We start from the raw sequence: 23,547 nt of genomic DNA on the forward strand, positions 1-23,547 counted from the left end.
TGCATTTATTTATTCTAGGCTGGACTATTGTAATTCATTATTATCAGGTTGTCCTAAAAGTTCTCTGAAAAGCCTTCAGTTAATTCAAAATGCTGCAGCTAGAGTACAGACAGGGACTAGGAGAGAGCATATTTCACCCATGTTGGCTTCTCTTCATTGGCTCCCTGTTAATTCCAGAATAGAATTTAAAATTCTTCTTCTTACTTATAAGGATTTGAATAAACACGTCCCATCTTATCTTAGGGACCTCATAGTACCATATCACCCCAATAGAGCGCTTCGCTCTCAGACTGCAGGCTTACTTGTAGTTCCTAGGGTTTGTAAGAGTAGAATGGGAGGCAGAGCCTTCAGTTTTCAGGCTCCTCTCCTGTGGAACCAGCTCCCAATTCGGATTAGGGAGACAGACACCCTCTCTACTTTTAAGATTAAGCTTAAGACTTTACTTTTTGAAAAAGCTTATAGTTAGGGCTGGATCAGTGGACCCTGAACCATCCCTTAGTTATGCTGCTATAGACTTAGACTGCTGGGGGGTTTCCCATATGCACTCAGTGTTTCTTTTTATTCACCTCTTTTTGCTCTGTATGCACCACTCTGCTTTTACGTAATCAATAGTGATTGATCTCTGCTCTCTTCCACAGCATGTCTTTTTCCTGATTCTCTCCCCTCAGCCCCAACCAGTCCCAGCAGAAGACTGCCCCTCCCTGAGCCTGGTTCTGCTGGAGGTTTCTTCCTGTTAAAAGGGAGTTTTCCTTCCCACTGTCGCCAAGTGCTTGCTCATAGGGGGTTGTTTTGACCGTTGGGGTTTTTCTGTAATTATTGTATGGCTTTTGCCTTAAAATATAAAGCGCCTTGGGGCGACTGTTGTGATTTGGCGCTATATAAATAAAATTGATTTGATTTGATCTGATTTACAGAATTTGATAGTATCTCACTAGGCATACTGACAAAACTCATAACGTCTACAAAAAGCACAATCTGCTTATTTGATCCCATACCAACAAAATTGTTTAAGGCCCTGTGGCCCACTCTTGGGCCGACTGTGCTGGAAATTATTCATCTCGCATTAACCTCGGGATCTTTTCCTAGATGTTTCATATCTGCAGTGATTAAACCATTATTTAAGAAATCTAATCTTGACCCTAGTGTATTGAAAAACAATAGGCCAATATCAAATCTATCATTTTGCTCTGAGATTCTGGAAAAGGTGGTTTCACGGCAGCTCGTGTACCACCTTACTGAGAATGATCTTTTTGAGCCACTGCAGTCTGCTTTTAGAAAATATCAATCCACAGAGACAGCTCTCACTGAAGTGGTGAATGATCTTCTGCTTGCAATGGATTCGGACACCACTACGGCTCTGGTGCTGTTAGATCTTAGTGCTGCATTTGATACCGTGGATCATCATATTCTATTCAATAGGCTGGAGAATCATTTTAGGGAATGTCCTAGCATGGTTGACACCATACCTGACCAGTTGTTCTCATTGGGTTTTGTACAGTAACACTACCTCTAACCTTAGTGACATGAAATTTGGGGTTCCACAGGGGTCCGTCTTAGGCCCCCTGCTTTTCTCTCTTTATATAGCGCCCCTTGAGCACATATTGTGGCGCTTTGAGATTAGCTTTCATTGCTATGCTGATGATACTCAGTTATACATGCCGATAACTGCTGGTAATCTCATCCATATAAAATCCTTAGAAGATTGCCTTGCATCAGTGAGAAGCTGGAGGTTTAGCAATTTCCTACTTTTAAACTCTGATAAGACTGAAATGATGGTTCTTGGTCCAGTGAGACATCGGCATCAATTTGACCAGCTAACACTTAGCCTAGGCTGTGTGTCATACATCACACTAACAAAGTGAGGAACCTTGGGGTAATTTTTGATCCTACAGTGTCTTTTGACCTCCGCATTAGCGATATTACGAGGACTGCTTTCTTCCACCTGCAAAACATAGCCAAGATTTGTTCCATCCTGTCTATGGCTGATGCTGAGACCCTGATTCATGCGTTTGTCTCTTCTAGATTGGACTACTGCAATGTTCTATTTTCTGGTTTACAGCATTAGGGCTCTCCAATTGGTTCAAAATGCTGCTGCCAGACTTTTGAGAGGAAGCAGAAAGTTTAACCACATTACACCCATTTTGGCATCTCTTCACTGACTTCCTGTCCCTGTGAGATCAGATTTTAAGGTTCTGCTACTAGTCTATAAAATTGTTCACAAACTGGCACCTCCCTATTTAGCTGACCTAATTAAACCCTATGTATCGGCCTGGGCTCTGAGTTCTCAGGGTGCAGGACTATTTTGTGTCCCTAGGGTGAATAAAAAGTCTGCGGGTCACAGAGCTTTCTCTTATCATGCCCCTGTTCTGTGGAATGAGCTCCCTTCATCAATACAACAATCAGATTCTGTAGAGACTTTCAAATCCAGACTTAAGACGCACTTATTTTCCCTTTCGTATGGCTAGCATACTGGCATAGTATGTTACTATGCTTTTTACCCTTTTAAATTTGGTTTATTAGGAAACGGAGTGGGTCACGGCCTCAACTTTATCTAAAGTCTGGGTCTTTTAGTGAAGCTTAGGGCTAGTGGCTGGCAATCACCTTAGTATTTCTTCTGTTTTTCTTGTTGATTAATGCTGGTAAGTTATATTGTATTTCTTGTCTTTCCGATGCCTGATTCTGTTTTTTTCTCTGTTTGAGGTGCGGCACTACCCAGAGATGGGAGTGGTGTCTACTTCTGCAACCCTCCTGTCCTGTGCACTGGCAAAAGTTCCTGTACATTTTTTTGTAAATTGTTTTGTAAATTGTGTTGGTAGCATGGCTCAAGCAGAAGGTCACCCTTTTGAGTCTGGTCTGCTTGAGGTTTCTTCCTCAAATCATCAGAGGGAGATTTTTCTTAACACTGTTGCCTGTGTGTTTGCTCTGGGGGTTGGTAAGGTTAGACCTTACTTGTGTGAAGCACCTTGAGGCAACTTTGTTGTGATTTGGCGCTATACAACCCCTGGCAAAAATTATGGAATCACCGGCCTTGGAGGATGTTCATTCAGTTGTTTAATTTTGTAGAAAAAAGCAGATCACAGACATGACACAAAACTAAAGTCATTTCAAATGGCAACTTTCTGGCTTTAAGAAACACTATAAGAAATCAGGAAAAAAAATTGTGGTAGTCAGTAACGGTTACTTTTTTAGACCAAGCAGAGGGAAAAAATATGGAATCACTCAATTCTGAGGAAAAAATTATGGAATCATGAAAAACAAAAGAACGCTCCAACACATCACTAGTATTTTGTTGCACCACCTCTGGCTTTTATAACAGCTTGCAGTCTCTGAGGCATGGACTTAATGAGTGACAAACAGTACTCTTCATCAATCTGGCTCCAACTTTCTCTGATTGCTGTTGCCAGATCAGCTTTGCAGGTTGGAGACTTGTCATGGACCATTTTCTTCAACTTCCACCAAAGATTTTCAATTGGATTAAGATCCGGACTATTTGCAGGCCATGACATTGACCCTATGTGTCTTTTTGCAAGGAATGTTTTCACAGTTTTTGCTCTATGGCAAGATGCATTATCATCTTGAAAAATGATTTCATCATCCCCAAACATCCTTTCAATTGATGGGATAAGAAAAGTGTCCAAAATATCAACGTAAACTTGTGCATTTATTGATGATGTAATGACAGCAATCTCCAAAGTGCCTTTACCTGACATGCAGCCCCATATCATCAATGACTGTGGAAATTTACGTTGTCTTCAGGCAGTCATCTTTCTGAATCTCATTGGAACAGCACCAAACAAAAGTTACAGCATCATCACCTTGCCCAATGCAGATTCAAGATTCATCACTGAATATGACTTTCATCCAGTCATCCACAGTCCACGATTGCTTTTCCTTAGCCCATTGTAACCTTGTTTTTTTCTGTTTAGGTGTTAATGATGGCTTTCATTTAGCTTTTCTGTATGTAAATCCCATTTCCTTTAGGCGGTTTCTTACAGTTCGGTCACAGACATTGACTCCAGTTTCCTCCCATTCGTTCCTCATTTGTTTTGTTGTGCATTTTTGAGACATATTGCTTTAAGTTTTCTGTCTTGACGCTTTGATGTATTCCTTGGTCTACCAGTATGTTTGCCTTTAACAACCTTCCCATGTTGTTTGTATTTGGTCCAGAGTTTAGACACAGCTGACTGTGAACAACCAACATCTTTTGCAACACTGCGTGATGATTTACCCTCTTTTAAGAGTTTTATAATCCTCTCCTTTGTTTCAATTGACATCTCTCATGTTGGAGACATGATTCATGTCAGTCCACTTGGTGCAACAGCATTGCAAGGTGTGATCACTCCTTTTTAGATGCAGACTAACGAGCAGATCTGATTTGATGCAGGTGTTAGCTTTGGGGATGAAAATTTACAGGGTGATTCCATAATTTATTCCTCAGAATTGAGTGAGTCCATATTTTTTTTGGTCTAAAAAAGTAACCGTTACTGACTGCCACAATTTTTTTTCTTGATTTCTTATAGTGTTTCTTAAAGCCAGAAAGTTGCCATTTGAAATGACTTTAGTTTTGTGTCATGTCTGTGATCTGCTTTTTTTCTACAAAATTAAACAACTGAATGAACATCCTCCGAGGCCGGTGATTCCATAATTTTTGCCAAGGGTTGTATAAATGAAGTAAATTAAAAGCAAATTTACCATCTGCTATTCAACCCCACAGTAAAGAAATACCCGTACCCATTTTCGCCAAGCTCCCAGATATTGATGAGGACGAGTTTAATTCTTTCACATCTTCATCTGCTGATGATGAAGAAGGCATGGGATGCTGATCGAGTTTCTGTGTATAGCCAGTCCTACTACTGATTGTTTCAAAGTGACAGTGTTACCTTTTCATGTATTTTTTGGATGCTTTTGGTTTAAAGCTGCAAATGTAATTCGTGATAAAGACACAAAACTCAGGAAAAAATTAGGTTTTCGGTGGAACCTTAGACAGGTCTTTCACAGGTCTCAGTAATTTTCAACTGTTGCATCTTTGTCTTTTTTATTCCATTTTGTTTTTTTAATTTTGGTTTGATTCCATTCTGCTGACTGTTTTTAAGTTTTTAATCTCTTGTTTATCCTTCGTTTTATTTTATTTTTTTTCCTGTAGCACTTTGAGATTTTTATTAATGAAAGGTGCACTATAAATAAAATGTATTATTATTATTAGCCATAATGCTCCAGAATGTATTTTTTTCCAATATATTTCACTTATTTAATATTTGTATACTGTGATCAATAATGCACATAAGTAGGAGAGTGACGTGTACTCTGTGTCATCACGTGGTACTGACTGGACTTCTGCTGGGGCCCAGCTACTGATGCATAAGGTACCAAGCGCCCCCTGCTGGCCAAATATACATTACACTCTATTATAGCAAAATAGACATTCTATCAATGGAAAGTGACCTTTAGTAATAAAATAAAATGGGAGCAAGTATGTTCCTGTATCATATGCCATATGGTGCCCTACAGATTTTAGAAAAAAAATTAGTCACTTTGTCTTTACCATCTTGAATCACAGTTTTCATCAGCGTGCGCGCTCACACACACACAAATTGGGGAAGCGACCATTTAATTTGAAAAAAAAAAAAATAGCCTCTGATGTTATGAAGTGGTGGTAATAAAACAATCAATCCAGAAATAAATGATTGCGAATTAATAACGGAAATTTGTTTCAACATGTGTATTGACATTTTTTATTAAGTTGTAATTTTTTAAGCTGTTAATGAGTATTAGTATTTAAATATATATTTTCCTCATAAAAAAAATTAATAACCAGAATTTAAGTGCCATACATAAAAGACTGTTTTAAAGGAAATGGGTTAATAATATCATGGTTATCTGTCATTTGTTTGACATTTTTTTTCTTAGTAATGAACTTAAAAAATAATAGTAATCAACAGAAAAAGTATATTATACATATGCACATATATAAAATAATGATATGGAAGAAATACCATGTAAAATGAACATTATATTTGTGACAGCTTAGTTGTTGAATAACTCTTCATTGATACTAATCATTGATACACATTTCTGATTTGTAATTTTTGTCATTGACATTGTACTGTCACATAAAATTCGTGGAGCATCTGTCAACAAAGACATTGTCCACGAAAAACTAATTCTCACAGAATCCAGGTCAAATAACGGTGAAACTTACAGATTTTATACGAAAAAAAACCCTACCCTATTCAGTCACAGATTTAGAGGCTGAATTTGAACAAAAACAAACAAAATCCTAAAATTATGTTTCATCAGATTTCGGATTTAAAAAACACTTATTGGTACTCATGTATCATATATAAGTTTATTACTGTCCAATAACAACAGATCTGTAGTTACAGGTTTATTTTACACCGCGCTGATCATATGAACCTGTGACACCTGGAGATGTTCTTAAGGAACTAGATAGCTCAGTCAGTAGAGCATCATTCTTTCACTCTGAGGGGTCAGGGTTCAAGTTCCTGTTCAGGTAGGTGGTGTTCATCTTCCTAATTAGTCTACCTGTGTTTTTCTTGTAACTTTTATCAAGCCAAATCAAGGGTGTAGGAACATAATAAAATTTCGGGCATCCAGATCACCACTGAAGACCAAAAAACATCTGAAACAGCTTGTTTCAAAATTGGAGACTTTCTACCCCAAGGGGACAAAATATGTACTGCAGGGTCAGGGAGGGGAAAAAAAGAAAAGTGACAGCCTCGCATTTCAAAAAGATTTATTCAGAAAGCTACATAAGTTTTTAAAAAATAATTTTCCACTTCATAAGCCATTCAAAGCAAACACACAATAACAAAATTAAAAAAAATTTAAGTTTTAGTGAAAAAGAAAAAAAAAATCCTGTAGATGCTCCACAGATTTCAGAAAATAAATGTTTGCCATCACCTCATCTTGTTAGCATCTTTAATCATAAACTGTATTCATCATTTGTGTTTTTGTGACAATGACCCTTTGTGAAAAAAACAAGAATTCTGTGAGTTAGAATAAAAAAAAAAAAAAAAAAAAACTCCCTCGTCGATCTCAGAGGGAGTCAAAGTGCAGCTGCTCCTCCATTTCTCCTGCCGTCACCTCCTCCTGCTCCTCCATTTCTCCTGCCGTCACCTCCTCCTGCACCTCCTGCTTCTCCTGCAGCAACTGGAAGATGGCTGCCAGCTGCTCCAGTTGCACCCTGGGAAGTCAGAAGATAGGGAAGAAAGAATAATAATAATAATAATTAAAAAAAAGATCCATAACTGCTGCAGCGGGAAAGACAAACTGTGACATCTGGCAAAAACGACATGCAGCAGCTGTTTCATTTCAAAGACCACACCCCTTGCAGGACATTTACAGCCACATACCAAACATTTTACATCAGGGCTGGTGACCAAGTGGTTAGTGTGCTTGGTTTCAGTGTGGCAGGTTCTTGGTTCACATCCCACCCTGCCATATTTTTCCATGGTATGTGGAGTTGCGTAAGAAAGGACATTCAGCGTAAAACGTGTGCCAGATCAACGGAGTGAAAACAAGGGAGCAGCAGCCAAAGGGACTTACTTACCAAATGTTTTAAATAATTATTGAAAAAGTCCAGACTTAAGCGTTATAAACTTTTTTCTGTCCAAAAAGCAAAAAAAAAAAAAAAAGTCTTTCATTTTAGAGATTGACCTTGGAATTATGCAATGACCTTGACCTCTGATCATAAAACCAACACCATAATTCCACTCCCTATATTTGAAAACATATAAATTGATACTTTGGTTGCTGAAATAGGTAAAGTATTGACTGGAATAATGAGGAGATTCAAATTTGATGAAATAGAGCGGGATTTCAAAGAACCTTACTTTGTAAACCATAAAGACCTAAAATCTGTTAAACACCTGTCATATTGCACATCAATATAAAGGCAAAAATCTCTTTTATCACACCAATTCATTAAGAGCTCAATATGATCAATTCTGGTGGCAACGCATCCTACTGAATATGAAAAATTGACAAAAAAGTTGCAGAATCTTGACCTTTGTCAATGACCTTGACCACTGATCATAAAACTAAATGCATAAATGAACTCCCCATATCAGAAATCATATGAAATGATGCCTTATTTACTGAAACAGGCAAAATATTGACTGTTTTGACATCAAATTTGGAACTGCTCAAAAATGGGGGAAAATTTGGTCTAATGAAAAACAAACTTTACCATGCCTAATCAGTCTATTTCAATGGTAATTGGTGAGAAGTTCATCAAAATCCGAGTCGGGCCATCCGGACACCTACATGGCCACGCACCTGATTTTCTCAGAGACAGCTCATTCATTTAGATCAGTGATTGCAAGTGGGTTGGGTATCTATAAATTATTAGTTGTTCAGTTCAGTTGCTGATGGTCAGAGATAGCTCTGACCACTGCCGACACTGAACTCTACACTCAGTGACTGCCGATGCCTACTGGAGCTGACGTATCAGCCGGCCGCCATCTTGGATGGGTCCCTATTGCACCTCCAGTGCATTTATTTGTACTGAAGAAGGTGGATCCCCAACTACAATAATCCATAACTCCCCGAATTTTTTACCCGATTTTCCCACGGTTTGGTTTGTTAGAAACAGCAGAGATTCAGTTACGATACAGGATGCTGTCACACATTAAATATACGTACTTTCCTGCTGAAAGACTTTATCTTGTGCTCTTTAACAAAGACATATGGTATGGCATATAGATAAAGGTATAAATTAATTTTATAATTTAGTAAAGAAACAAGTTTGGATTGTTCATTTAAATTTTTCTCTCTCTCTCTCTCACACACACACACACACACACACACACACACACACACACACACACACACACACACACACACACACACACACACACACACACACACACACACACACACACACACACACACACACACACACACACACACACACACACACAGGGGACATCACATCACACTAATTTCCTCTACTTCGCTCACCAGGTTTTGTTACAAAGATGAACATTTTTTTTCAAGGCCAGGAAAAGAAAGTTCCAGATCATTCCAGGGTCTTAAACTACCTTGTTAGGCTGCAACTGGGGCTAGAGAACTAAAAGCCTTGAAAAAGAACTGTGTTGCACAGCTTCTTGCGTGTGTTGGCACTCTGTAACTTCAGTGTAGTTAAATTTGCGATGTTGTGCAGCCTTACTTTGTGAAATACAGACACCACAAATGACTGAAGCATGAAATGATGGTTACCAATTCCAAAGAATTGCAAAACAAAAGCACATAAGTGGATGGAAATGCACATAAATGCACTCTTCCTTTTGCCGCATTAATGAAAATTTGCTTAAGAGTTGCGACACTAGTTTAATGGAAACACAGCTAATGAGAGAGAGTACCAGTTCCTGCTGTACATTACATGTAAGTATTGTTTGTTACGATGACACAATATTACAAATGGGAAAATAACCAAAATTATTGTTCAATCTTATTTGTGAAAGGTAATCCCACATGATCTGGTTTCTATACTGCGCCAGTTATTCCAACTGTAAGCACCACAAAATACCGGCAAATTTGCTCCCTCTTCATTGACTCCAGTGCAAGGCTATTGTGAAGAGACCAATCCAATATGGCGGCCACGCTGGATTACGTTGCAGCAAGTTATGAGGTGTCTACTTACGTAACGTCTATGGCTCTGACCGCTTGCCATGACGTAAGTTGGTTCCACTCCTCCAGCCAATGCAAAGGAGTCGGTATCGCGTTATTTGGTCACGTGACTTTTAGTCAGGATTCTGACATTTTGCCAATTGGCTGAGACACGCCACTCTGATTGGCTGCAGCCTTTGTTTACAACATTTCAAACCTCCAAATGTTTTCGGTTGCCGTGCGAATTCCAGACACACAAAGCAAATACCTGGTTTCCATTTTGGTTTGACAGGGGTGAGATAAACTCCCACCCCTGACATTTGCAACTAGTTTGTCTCACTTTTCAAGTCTTTGTTTGTTTTTCACATTTTCTGCGGTTACGCTACAGCCAATCACAGAGCGTGGCGTGATAGCCAATAGCGGCTGACGTATCAGATGGATCAATCACAGCCATGTTTTCAAAAACACGCTACCAGTGTCTTTGTATAAGAGACTGTGGTACCAGTGCTAGCCATGAGGAAAACACATTTGTTTTTCTCTCGCAAACGCTCTGCTGAGGGAACAAGATTAGCTGCCCAATCAGTGCGTCAGGGTTCGACGACTTACCCAGACTGACAACAAATATGAGTAATTACTTGATGCTTTTTTTGTGGTTTCCTGAAGCATTTTGTAAATGCAAAAATGTGCTCCGACCTCAAAAACGCTCTTCTAACATAAACCAAAATGTACCGTCTCTTCTGTGGCGTTTAATGGCAGCCAGCATCCTTATTGTTGCATTGCTGCCACCTTCTGCATCAGTCCATGATAGCAATACTAAACCCTCTCAAAATCCAACACTTCCCCCTCCCACTTTAATTTAATCTTTATTTAACCAGGCTAGTCCCATTGAGATCAAGATCTCTTTTACAAGGGAGACCTGGACAATGATAAAGTTTCAAACTCACCTAACCTGCTCATCCTATCTAAAATACTTCCAACAGAAACTTCTTTCAGGCCTATACGGCAATATGTTTTAAGGTTTTTGATCATTTTTAAAATGAATCCAGAATATGCCAATGCCACTTAAATGGACTCCTTTTCTTTAAAGAGGCAGCGACCAGTTAATTTATGCCACCAAAGTCTGCCAATAAAAAGGTTTATTTTAAGAAGAGTTAAGCTGGTTGTTCATTAAACTGACTTATTTTTTGTCAGGTATTACTGTTAAATTATGCTTAAGTAAATTAATGAAATTAAATTATTTTATCCAGTTACTCTATTAACCGCCAGAATAATCGATGGAATCCTCCATTACTAAAATAATCGATAGCTGCAGCCCTAGCTACTTGCTTGAAATAAATAATCCAAGATGGTGGAAAATGCTCCCAAACAACTTATTTCTCCATAAATCTAGTATGTTTCTTATATACACTTGGTAGAAGTTAGCGAGAATTAAACACTTCTAAATCTAAAACCACTTTCTGAAACCAGACAACACCTCTGAAGTGATTTACAAGACATCTTACCATTCTTGGCGTGAATGCCCCGCGTACGCACATCATGTAAGGTCAAAGGTAACCTACGGTCATTTCAAAACCTGACGGGTGCACACACACACACACACACACACGTTCTCCTGTAGATGGCAATAAAAGGACAAACATAATACTTGCTATGGAATTCCTCCCCCCAGATAAATACGTTTTCTTCATTAAAATGAACTGGAATCTTGCAACACGTTACAAAAATAAACATTATAAAGATCAGATTTCAGGAGAAACTGAATTGTCAGTCTTGTAAAATTTGACAGGCCATACAGCGTTAAGTTTAAATATGTGATTTAGACTCGCACTGACAACACACCTGCTGCAGCATGATACACCCACGGCCACTGTAACACTGAATTTGGTTTCCAAACATCCGTGAATGCAGCATCAACAATTACAACTCTTTCAACTCTACACACAATTTTATATGAAACCCAGCTTTATTAGAATTGTTGAGTATAAACTGTGTTTTACATCTACAACATCTGCAAAATAAAACAAATTTTGACAAAATTTAAAATTCATTCATGAATGTTTAAAGGTAATTTAAAAAGTGCGATGGAATGACAAAAAATACTGCAGAAATAAAAATAAGAAGTTCTGCAAGTTAAATATTTAACAACAGCTGTAAACCGGCTGTTGAGGCTGAGGGTTCACCACAACGCAGAACCTCCTTGAGTCCCAGACGATAACCAGACAACTACGTAGTCTATCCCCAACTCTCCAAAGTAACGCTCTGTCTGCTGCAGCCAGGTGAAACGTGGGCATATCCTTGACCTAATCAGTTACACCATTTTAAGAGAAAATTCTGAAAAAGGGTTTGTCTTGGATCATAAGTCTGTTTTAAAAACTATAAATTTGTGAGCCAACATCAAAATTGGATTATTTAAAGTTTATTTCCACTGTGTATTGAAATTTTAAGATTTTACAGTGCACCTGGAAAGTATTCACAGCACTTTTCCTCCTCAAACTGCTACTCACAACACCCCATAATGACAACATGAAAAAAGTAATTTTTTAATTTTTATTTTGCAATATGTAAGTATTCACACCCTTTGCTCAATACTTTGTTGATGCACTTTTGGCAGTAATTACAGTCTCAGGTCTTCTTGAACATGATGCCACAAGCTTGGTGCACCTATTTTTGGGCAGTTTTGTCCATTCCTCTTTGCAGCACCTCTCAAACTCCATTAGGTTGGATCGGGAGCGTCAGTGCAACCATTTTCGGATCTCTCCAGAGGTGCTCAATCTGATTCAGATCTGAGCTCTGCCTGGGTCACTCAAGGACATTCACAGAGTTGTCTTGGAGCCACTTCTTTGATATCTTGGCTGTGTGCTTAGGGTCATTGTTCTTCTGGAAGATGAACCGTCATCCCAATCTGAGGTCAAGAGCACTCTGGAGCAGGTTTTCATCCAGGATGTTTCTGCATTCATCGTTCCCTCAATCCTGACTAGTCTCCCAGTTCCTGCTGCTGAAAAACATCCCCACAGCATGATGCTGACACCACCATGCTTCACTGTAGGGATGGTGCTTGGTTTCTTCCAAACATGATGCTTGGCATTCATGCCAAAAAGTTCAATCTTTGCCTCATCAGACCAGAGAATTTTTTTTTTTCTTATGGTCCAAGTCCTACAGGTGCTTTTTGGCAAACTCCAGTTGGGCTGCAATGTGCCTTTTACTTAGGAGTGGCTTCCGCCTGGCCATTTTACCATACAGGCCTGATTGGTGGATTTCTGCAGAGATAGTTGTCCCTCTGGAAGGTTCTCTCTCCACAGAGGAATGATGGAGCCCTGACAGCGTGACCACTGGGTTCTTGGTCACCTCCCCGACTAAGGCCCATCTCCGCGATCGCTCAGTTTAGACGGGCGGCCAGCTCTATGAAGAGTCCTGGTGGATCCAAACTTCTTCCATTTACAGATGATGGACGCCACTGTGCTCATTGGGACCTTCAAAGCAGCAGAAATGTTTCTGTACAAATTCCCTTGATTTGTGCCTTGAGCAGTGACAGGCACAGTTCCGCTAAGCCGCTAAGTGCTAATTAGCGAGGCTAACTTTTTCATTAGTGGATTAGCTTTTCAGCTAATTTTGAAAACCATCAGTGAATTAATTAGCTTCTGCTACAACCACAGTTCCAATGAAGTTTAGACGTTGTGTAAAATGTAACTAAAAACAGAATACGATTTGCAAATCCTCTTCAACCTATATTCAACTGAATACACCACAAAGACAAGATATTTAATGTTCAAATTAATAAACTTTATTGTTTTTGTGCAAATATTCGCTCATTTTGAAATGGGTGCCTGCAACACATTTCAAAAAAGCTGGGACAGTGGCAACAAAAGACTGGGAAAGTTGATGAATGCTCAAAGAACACCTGTTTGGAACATTCCACAGGTGAACAGGTCAATTTGAAACAGGTGAGTGTCCTGATTATGCATAAAAGGACCATCCCCAAAAGGCTCAGCCATTCACAAGCAAAGATGGGGCGAGGATCACCACTTTGTGAACAACTGTGTGAAGAAAAAAAAAAAAAAAGTCCAACAGTTTAAGAACAATGTTTATCAACGTTCAATTGCAAGGAATTTAGGGATTCCATCATCTACAGTCTATAATATAATCAGAAGATTCAGAGAATCTGGAGAACTCTGAAGAGAGCTGTGACGGCATGTTGGCTGATTTCATACTCCCATCCAGTAGATGGCAGTGTTCTATGCGTTTTGATGGGGGGGGGGTGATGAGTCTAATTTTACATAATGCCTTTTGGCGCTTGCGCTGGCTTAATGCTCAAACCTTCAGAATTAGCACATTAATTTAAAAGTGTGATATTTTCACTTTGTAAAAATGACAGAGATGCTGTTAATGTGTTGATAAACTGTTCACAATTAGACTGTTTAGAAATGAAACCATGACTGAAAGTGCCTTGCATCTGATCTACACTGCCACTGTGAAAGTTAAGCGAGACATCTTTGCAGTAGCCAACAGGGTGTTTGAAGATACATGTGCTGGCTAATTTTTTTGGGTTTGCGATTGCTTCACATTGAATTTACTGAGAAGCCTCTGCTGCACTAAAAGTCAAAACTGGTTTATCAGTCGCCGACAGTGTGCCGAGTCAATAATAAAATTACTGGTTAAGTGTAACTTCCAATTATTATTATAAAATTTTTTTTTTTTTTTTTGGGAGTTTATCAGTTTAGCGTTATAAAAGTTTGCTTTTCAGTTAGCGGATTAGTGGTTTTCGAAGCTAACTTTTTGGTTAGCTGTGCCCACCACTGTCCTTGAGACAATCCTGTCTCCAACATTTACAGACAATTCCTTTAACTTCATGCTTGGTTTGTGCTCTGACATGCACTGTCAGCTGTGGGACCTTACATGTAGACAGATGTGTGTCTTTCCAAATCATGTCCAGTCAACTGAATTTACCCCAGGTGGACTCCAGTTAAGATGTAGAAACATCTCAAGGATGATCTGTGGAAACAGGGGGCACCTGAGCTCAATTTTCAGCTTCATGGCAAAGGCACTAACTACTTATGTACATGTGATTTCATAGGGTTTGTTTTTTTTTTATATAAATTTGAAAAAAAAAAAAAAAAAAATCGCCATTATGGGGTATTGTGTGTAGAATTGACAGAAAAAAAATTAGTTTAGTCCATTTTTGAGTAAAGCTCTATTAAAATGTGCAAAACGTGAAGTGTTGTGAATACGTCTGGATGCACTGTATTTGAAGCTTGCCAAATTTCAAGTAATCTCACAATTTTGAATTAAAAGTATAAAAAAAGAAGTGTCAAAATATTCTTTATACATTTTTATTTTGCAGAAATGAGACTACAGATTTCATGCAGATCTTCATGCTGGGCCGATCTGATCGTTGGTGCCACTTCTCAGAAATCAGCTGTCAAGGAAGGAAAAAACAAAACAAAGGAGTTGTATGAAGTTTATTAAATTATATGCTGTTCAATGCTAAATAGATACTTGCATTGCTTCTGTACCAGAAATGGTAAATGATGTCATCACATTGATAAGATCACCATCTAGGAAATTTTACAACAGAAATACTTAAAGAAGTGGTTTGAGTCAAATTAAAATCTTTTTCTAAACTTTTATTTGGAAACCAAGAACACTGCAATTTCTGTGACAGGTGTTTTTGAAAGTATGTGTAGATTGGAGACTGACACACTATATATATATATATATATATATATATATATATATAAATACATATATATATATAAATACACATATAGGACAAAGTCAACAGCCGATGTGAGGCTCGTGGCTGGACGTCCCCATGTTTGCAGCAGTGGCAGCGCCGACTTTGGCTACATCACAAGCTCATTAATTCATAAAGGGATGGAGCGTGACGGAACAAGCCTGAACACATGACCTTCTCTTAGAGTCCAAACCAAATAAGCTAACAGGATAACCTCAGTGTTTATTAAATCATATTTTTGGGGACTGCTTGGTGGTTCTCTCAAAGATTTACTTGGGTATGGACAGTAAAAGATATGAGCCGCTTATTTGCTCACTAAACATGCATTAAAGGTGTCAGGACGGGCGTGGAGCTCGTCATCAGGCGCAGCTATCCCTGCGAAGCATACTCCCAGACTTGGTTCAGGCGTGTGAGTAATCATGGTCTTTATTCCAGGCTCAGGTTCAGCACACAGGTGATCAGTCAGCGGAGCAGAGGCACAATACGAGTTAGGCAAAAACGCAGTCATATTCAGGCAGGGTTCAAAGGCACGAGCAAACAGTTTTCAAGGATAAGGCAAAAAGGCATGGTCGAGGAGGACAGAGCAAAACACGGTGCAAGGCAAGAATTCAGAACATACAAAGGCTAGGATGTGTTCATACAGCGACAACAAACTGGCAAATGTGAGGTGGCTGGGAGGAGATTAAATAGGCAGTTGTTAACAAGGTGCATGTGAGGAGAAGGATCTAAAAAGGGGGCGTGGCCGGTGAGCAAAGAATATGGATTGGGCAAAATGGTGAGGTAGCGAGTGCGCAAAGTGGAGTGATGTAATAGACAAAGATATGTGAACAAGTGCCAAGAGCGTGAGTAAATGAAAACACAAAGCAGACTGGGACAAAGTGTGAGAGGAGGGCACAGAGCTAGTGGAGTGACATGACAACACAGACAGAGATGCGAGAGAGAAGAAAACAGAACAGGTGCAGGGTGTGGAGTGAAACACAGAACTAACCAAACCAGACAACTAACCAAATAACATAACCAAGAACCAGGCATGACATGATAACTGATCAGGAGACATGGAGCAAAATACTAAAGCAAAACTAAACAAGTGATAACAATGAAAACACAACTGACTGAAGAATACCAAATGAAAACCAGATGACAAAATCAACAAGCCATGACTCCATAATAAACCGATACTAAAGATCAACAGAAAACAGAAATGAGAACAACAGAAATAATAGATGACAACTGAATGATAAACAATGAAAACACAATCTGGCAGAACAAGAACTAGACACTGGCTAAAGAATGCAAAGTAAAAGAGAAAAAGTAAAATAGAACAGGGAATAAATACATGATAAATAACTAAAAACAGAACAGGGGCAGAAAGTGGGTCAAAGAAAGGCGAAACAATTAAACCAAAACCCTGATCAGGGCCGAGCATGACAAAAGGAACCTAACCTAATATAGTAAAGTGATAAACCCTTAAAAAAATTTAGCAGAAATTACAGATAAAAGCTAAACCAATAAGTTTCAGTATTGATTTCAGTACACTAGCAGTTACTGACAACAAGCCAGCACTTCTGTGTCATATAGCTTTCTCTCAGAAAAAGAGACGTGGTGACCGAGGAGGAGGAAGAATAAAGGCAATTTCTCTTCACACAATACAGACTTGCCAGCATATCACGCAAGTCATCAAAAGGGATACAGTTTTAACTTATGGTTAAAATTTTAACCAAACTAATTCCAGACAAGTTATTTAAATTAATGTCACGTTTGTCATTTTATAAAGTGAAAATATCAGCTATATGTTTTAGTTTTAAAGTAATGCACTAATTTTGAAGGTTTTAATGTTTGGGGGACACATGTTGCAGTGCATTATGGGTAAAGTTTCATGACAGGAGAAATGCACTGAGACGCTTTTATCAGGGTACACTTTAACCTCTGCACACGGACAACAGCATTAAACTCTTTGTATACTGTGCCGAAAACTTTGGTGAACATATTCTGGGTTTATGGATATTATTGTATGGTCAGTATGGTGTAAAGAGAAATTATCTTTTATTCTCTCTTCCTTTCTCTGCTGTAACCAGCTCTCCTCTGCCTGCACAGGATAGAGTTCTGTCTGCTGAAAAACATTTACCAGGTAGGTACTAAAGTCTTTGATTTCCGACTTCAAAAGTTTTTAAACTGTTAAGCTTTATTCACTGCCTGCAAAAATATGTTGGTTTAAAAATTATTGGACCTAAATTTATCAGAAGCTAATTGGTCTGCTGATGGTTTTCAAAGTTATCATAAAAGCTAATCCGATAATGAAAACATTAGCTTCGATAATTAGCGGTTAGAGGAACTGTGCCCACCACTGTCTAATAATAAATATCTCAACATGCATATAAGCAAGAAATGATACAGTGAAAATGTGAATACAAATCTACAGCAGTTAAGGAAAGTAAGTATGAGTTGGTCTGGAGTTGTTCTATATACAGGGTTGACTATAACAGTAATATTACTTGCTGGACAAGCCAAAAGAAAAATTAGCTTTAATGCCGGTGTCACAGACCGAATGGTCCACCCCTAAAAATTGGTCCGCCCAGCCTCCACTGTGCATGCGTCATTTCGGAGCTCTGAGACAGAGTCTCTTCACCCAAAGCGATCAAATGGATTAATGAGATTATTAACCATCAGATGACAAGGTAAACCCTCTCAGATCATTCTAAAGTCAGTTTTAAGCAGAAACGAGGCGATACGCTGACTCTTTGAAATGACATATGCGCAGTGAACGCATCAGCTAGCAGCTTGTGTTGCTGCGACACTCTGCTCACTTCCTCCGTCTTTTATGATGAAATAATGCTTAATTTATGTGGAAATGATTGTTGTGCGAAAGCTTCAGAAATCTGTCTCTGAGACTGTTGATGACTGGAGTGCAGTTTGAAGCAGAAACGACATGATAATCGGTGAACCGCGGCTAATGATGCATGCGTAGTGAAAGAGGTGTAGACGGAGCCGCAGCTGGTGATCATGCATGTGACCCAGCCGTGAGGCATTATAGTGAACATGGACACGTCCTCTCCCTGGCAATCTGTGCATGAGGAGTTACAGTGGACATGTTCTTTCACTGGTGATCTGTCTGAGGATATTAAAGCCGGCAGATTACGGCATGTGCGCTTGAACACCGATGGTTCATAGTTCACTTCTAATAGTGGACGTGGAAGGTTGGTCCACCTCGTCTTCCGTGGTTTTGAAGCTTCACTGCCAGCAGAGTCCAGGGGGATGAATAAAATCCATCAATGCAGGTAAGGACTGATAAAAAAAACCTAAAAGGATTTTTGCCAGACTGGCGTAGGATTGTGTACAATTGCGGAGGCATGGTGTACAGTAGCGCAGGGTTGTGTAGACTTCCAGACAGTAGTGGAGTATTGCGTAGAGCACCGGCACTATGTCTGGTGATCTATGTCACATGCCCGTGAAAAAGTTAAATTTTTTCACGGTCATTTCACAGACCTGTTTGCGTCCCTCAGCGTACTGCCACGTAGCGCTGCATAAACACGGAGTAGGGCTAGATAATCTCAGCAATCTCGGTACGCCACATTACACAACTCTACATTGGCCTTGTGTGAAAGGGGCTTAAAGAGATGCTTCATAATATAGTGAGACCGAGTCTACCAATGCATGTTTCATACATGATTGTACAGATTTCAGGCTCCAAGCCTGTTTCTGTTGCAGCACAAGTTTGTACAAGCTTAAAACTGCATTCTCTGCACTAACACTGCTGAAAGCAGAAAACCTAGAACATACATTGTCAGAATTTTTGACTAACTTGCCTCAAGGTGCCTTTCTATCCAACAAAGGGATGAGTCACTTCTGTTTTAAAACTCCAGGTGCAAGTCCTTGCAGGTTGTAGTTTGCCTTTCAGCTGCTCCCATTTGCTCGGGGATCCAGCACAGATCCACACTGGGATTTGGCACAAGTTTTATGCTGGATGCTCTTCCTGAGACAACTCTAGTTTTACCTGGAGAATCACACAGAGCCCCTGGTTTTCTGAAGAGGTCTCCCATCAAACTACTAACAAGGACTCACTTTGCGTGTGTTTGGCCCTGGGGATCTTTCTTCCTACATCTTTCTTCCTCTGTGTAATAAAGTATTCATCTATGCAGAACATACATCAATTTATCTTACATCCATCAACGTGTCTCACTGTTTTTGTCAACTAATGCTTCATTGTTCCTTTTCCAGGCATGAGAAATCCTGAAAAAACCCGAAAGTCAGCCGGGGGTCTGGGGCCTGATGTAGGGCCCTAGCCAGTTCTAGTTGAGAGCAAGGGTGTGAATCTCCCAGAATCTCCTGGGTTTTAGGCAAAATTAGACCCATATTAAGACTTATTTCAGCAGCCTGGAAGACACCTGTCAAAAATACTTATTTTCCAGAGCTGTGGAATTTCAGCCAGCTTGGCTGTGCACACTTGATTCAGTGGGTTCAGACAAAACAACCAAAACCAATCTTGGTTTCAAAGTCAACATGGTTCAAGCTGCATTACTTTATTCTTAAAAAGACTGCAAATCTCAAGTCTTCAACAACTAATATTATAAAATACCATACTCGAGCGTTGGAGTACCCAGGGCATTCCGTATGAAATATTGCCTGAAGAGGAGGTGGCCCAATGCAGAGGCATGGCCAATATGTTAGTTGGAATTAAAATGTCTGATTTCATCACAAGTCAAAAAATAAAAATAACAAATAACTCACCAGTTCGTCCCAGTTTTTGTCCTGTATGAATGCTCCTCTCTTTCATTAAGTATATTCCTTTTCAATTGCCTACCATGTCTGTAGGAAAGTTGTGTGCATGCTCAAGTCTTTGAGCAGACAGAGAGAACTTTCTGATGGTTGCATGTTTGTATTGTCCTTTACTTGTTCATAACTTGCCAGTGGACAGCCAGCTGATTATGTTACTTTCTTCTGACAGCAACAGAAAAACCATCTCCAGACTGCAGGAGAGGCAAGGAGGTGCACACCAGCAGTTGGTGTTTGTCCATAAGACCCCAAAGTTCACAGAAAACTGATGCATTACACCAGTGGTGTCTAAAGACATTCCAGAAAGGGCCAAGAGGGCAGCAACAAAAATCTTTCAAAATAAGAACACAATTTAGCATCAACTTCGATTCCACCACAACTACTACCAGTGCACACTGATGTCATCATCAGAAAAGAAGCAGATGGATGACACGAGAAACCCACTGTGAAAACGTTTTGCTTTTTATAATGTGCTGGTGTAACAAAATTCATTTTGAGTGGGTGTTGAGTGGCTGACTAATTGTGTCAGGTCAAACCGGAAATATTATTGCTAATCAAAGCTCTCCAACTATAAAGATGCACCGTTACACGGCGCTGAGAAGTCATGGCCGAGGATGCACGTTACACGGCGCTGAGAAGTCATGGCCGAGGATTTAACACAGCAGCTTTGGAAGGACATCACGGACTGCAAGTGTTTTTCCATTGCAATTGGACAAATCTACCGATGTGAGTGATACAGCCCAGCTGTGCATTTTTATTCGGATGGTGTTTACAGATTTGACTGCAAACAGGAGCTGTTAACAATACTGCCCATGAAAGAACACACACGGGAAGAGGACATTTTTCAGTCTTTCAAAAAACTTTAGAGAAATCTCAGCTCCCAGTGTGCACTGAAGTCAATCCCCATGGACGGCGCAACTGCAATAATTGACCACATGAATGGATTTATTGCCAAGTGCAGTGAGGATAATGCTTTCCCAGACTTCCTTAATTACCGCTGTATAATACACCAGCATGCATTATGCACAAAAATGCTAAACATAAAAGAGCTAACGGATGTCCCAATGAAGATCACTTGACTTAGCAAGTTTAACCCATCTGACCAACATGCTGAATGAGCTTAATCTAAACCTGCAAGGAAAAGACAAAACCGTGGTCATAATGATGCCCAGTTAATGCTTTCAAATTAAAAATGCAACATTTGGCCTCAAAACTGCAGTACCATGATTTGGGCAACTTCCAAAACCTTGCATCACAGCTGGAAACCCAAGAGAAAGTATGTGAGGAGACACTGGGCACTACACAGAGCAGACTGACAGTTGCCTGTCAAGAGTTTGACAAACGCTTTCAAACTTTTGCCTCACTTGAGCCAGTCACTATATTTACATTTTGTGAAGATTCTGAAGTTGATTCATTTGCATCAAAAATTGCAACACTGTTTCACCTGAACTCCTAGAAGATGAGATTTTGACACTACAGGGTGACAAACTGAAGTACAGAGCTTACGGACAGTACTGGAACTTACTCAGAGGAAAAGTAGTCAAACATGGGGAAATCTGCGACCTCCACGACTGCATTATGCGGCTCCACTTATTTATGTGAGGTGGCCTTTTCCCACGTGAAGACTGTTTAGTCCAAATAACATTCTACCTTGACTGATGCTCATTTGGATGCCTGCTTGAGTCTAGCAACCAGTAGCTACTGTCCAGACTATGCAACCCTGGCTGATTCCATTCAGTGCAAGTCATCAGAGCAAGGTAAGGACCAACAGTGTGTAGGGTTTTATTACTCTAAACGCTATTAGCAAGCCCAATTTTATCTAATTTGGACTGATTTTAGATGCATTGAAAGAAAGGATAAAAGACAAAAAAAAAATGTGTTGTAAAATTTGTAATATCAAACATTCCTTTTACCGGCTACACTGAGGAATCGCCAGTAAAGCTCAATTTGCGACCATATAACCAGCATGAATGTCCACAAATCAGACACAACAGGGTTATTCCCTAATTGAAATAATAGTAAAAATTGTACTTTAAGGTGTAAAAATATACAATCACATACAATGTGTTATATTATACATAGATGAAGTGGCACAACAGTTTAAACTCCTGTTTTGGGTTTACAGTGGTTTATGTCGGTTGCTCCTTTTTGTGTCGCAGCAGCGCATAGACCTTGCTGCTGTGTTGTACTTCACCCAACAACTCTCCCTCTCTCCCTCCCCCACACAGTCTGTTTGCGGTTTTTCCGCCACCGAGCACACTTGGGAGTTTTTGGGAAATGTGAAGCCTTTCAACTGTAAAATGAACTGTAAATTTCTGAATGTATCAGCAGCTGTGGACACAGGAGAGCTCTGGATTATTTAATGAAAGACTTTGAAGCAGTTTTTTTCCATTCAGTGAGGCAAACAGAGACGCCATTTTCAGCTGCACTGTGGCCTCACAGAACACTAAAGTCACTGATTGGTGATCTCTGCTGTTTGCGGCTGATATGAAGAAAATTAGAAATATACTTCTTTAAAATTGCAAAATAATGCAAAACTATGATTCCATAAGCTTGAAATACAATCAAATTGGTACATGTTCAGCAACATTCCAGCTCATTTTTTTCAGAAAATCCATGCTGGGCAGTACATTTTGTAGTACTGGTTGGAAATCTGTAGTACTGGTGTCACAGTCTCAGCGCTCTGCCAGTCTGATCAGCTTCTATCAGTGAAGCATTCTATTCAGTAGTTTTCAACTGAGTGTTCAACAAACTCAATGTATTTTTAATTGATTTCAATTTGCTGTATTAGAGATTTAACTGCATTAGTGCATTCTGTGTTTCATGACTTGAATTTTTTTTTTAAACTCCTGGATGTGCTGTACAAACAAGGATAGGCCTATAAACCTCTGTTAGGGCTACACCTTTAAAAAGAATAATCATATTTTTAATGGAAATCATGAATCCATTTAGTGAAATGAAACGGGTAAGGTAGGATTTGTAACAATTCATGTCTCAACTACACATATTTTACTTGTTGCTACTGCTGGCGATCATCCATGTCAGAGAGGGAAGCTTCAAGCACGAGGGATTCTGTGACATACTGTGTCCGAATTTTTGTGCATGCGCAAACTACTGTAGAGGATCACTCAGACTAGGGGAGCGCCGAGACTGTCACACTGGGTGGTGCTGCCTGCGCCACCCACCGCGGCTAGAACGCTGGTGTGGTGTATTTGGGGTGAGTCAGCAGACGCAGCACCTTACCATTTCCTTTCTAGCATGCTCGGTGAGTTCTGAGGTCTGTTACAGAGAAGTAAGATCAGGCGTTAACTTGACCCTAAAAAGATAAAGATGGAAGGCGTGAGATATTTTCTCTCTAAACATTTGCGATTCAGAGCAGATCGCTCACATAATGCCTACAATACAAAATATTGATT

General features: G+C 39.6%; 1 protein-coding gene across 3 annotated transcripts in view; it reads right to left on the reverse strand.

The window, feature by feature from the left end:
- Nucleotides 1–6,733: 6,733 nt before the first annotated feature.
- LOC117528307 (E3 ubiquitin-protein ligase RNF12-B-like) overlaps nucleotides 6,734–23,547 on the reverse strand; it is a 46,654-nt gene continuing 29,840 nt past the window's right edge. Inside the window, exons 4-5 of one of the 3 annotated variants that reach the window (XM_034190920.1) lie at nucleotides 7,144–7,204; nucleotides 6,734–7,107 (exon numbers count right to left, since the gene is read on the reverse strand). In XM_034190920.1, coding sequence (XP_034046811.1) covers nucleotides 7,057–7,107; nucleotides 7,144–7,204 — 112 coding nt within the window. In that variant the 3' untranslated portion in view covers nucleotides 6,734–7,056. Of the gene's footprint in view, nucleotides 7,108–7,143; nucleotides 7,205–23,374; nucleotides 23,448–23,547 lie in introns of those variants that run through there. The other 2 variants (XM_034190921.1, XM_034190922.1) reach the window with 2 other exon arrangements.

This window comes from Thalassophryne amazonica, chromosome 16 (assembly GCF_902500255.1).
Source record: "Thalassophryne amazonica chromosome 16, fThaAma1.1, whole genome shotgun sequence".
NCBI lineage: Eukaryota > Metazoa > Chordata > Actinopteri > Batrachoidiformes > Batrachoididae > Thalassophryne > Thalassophryne amazonica.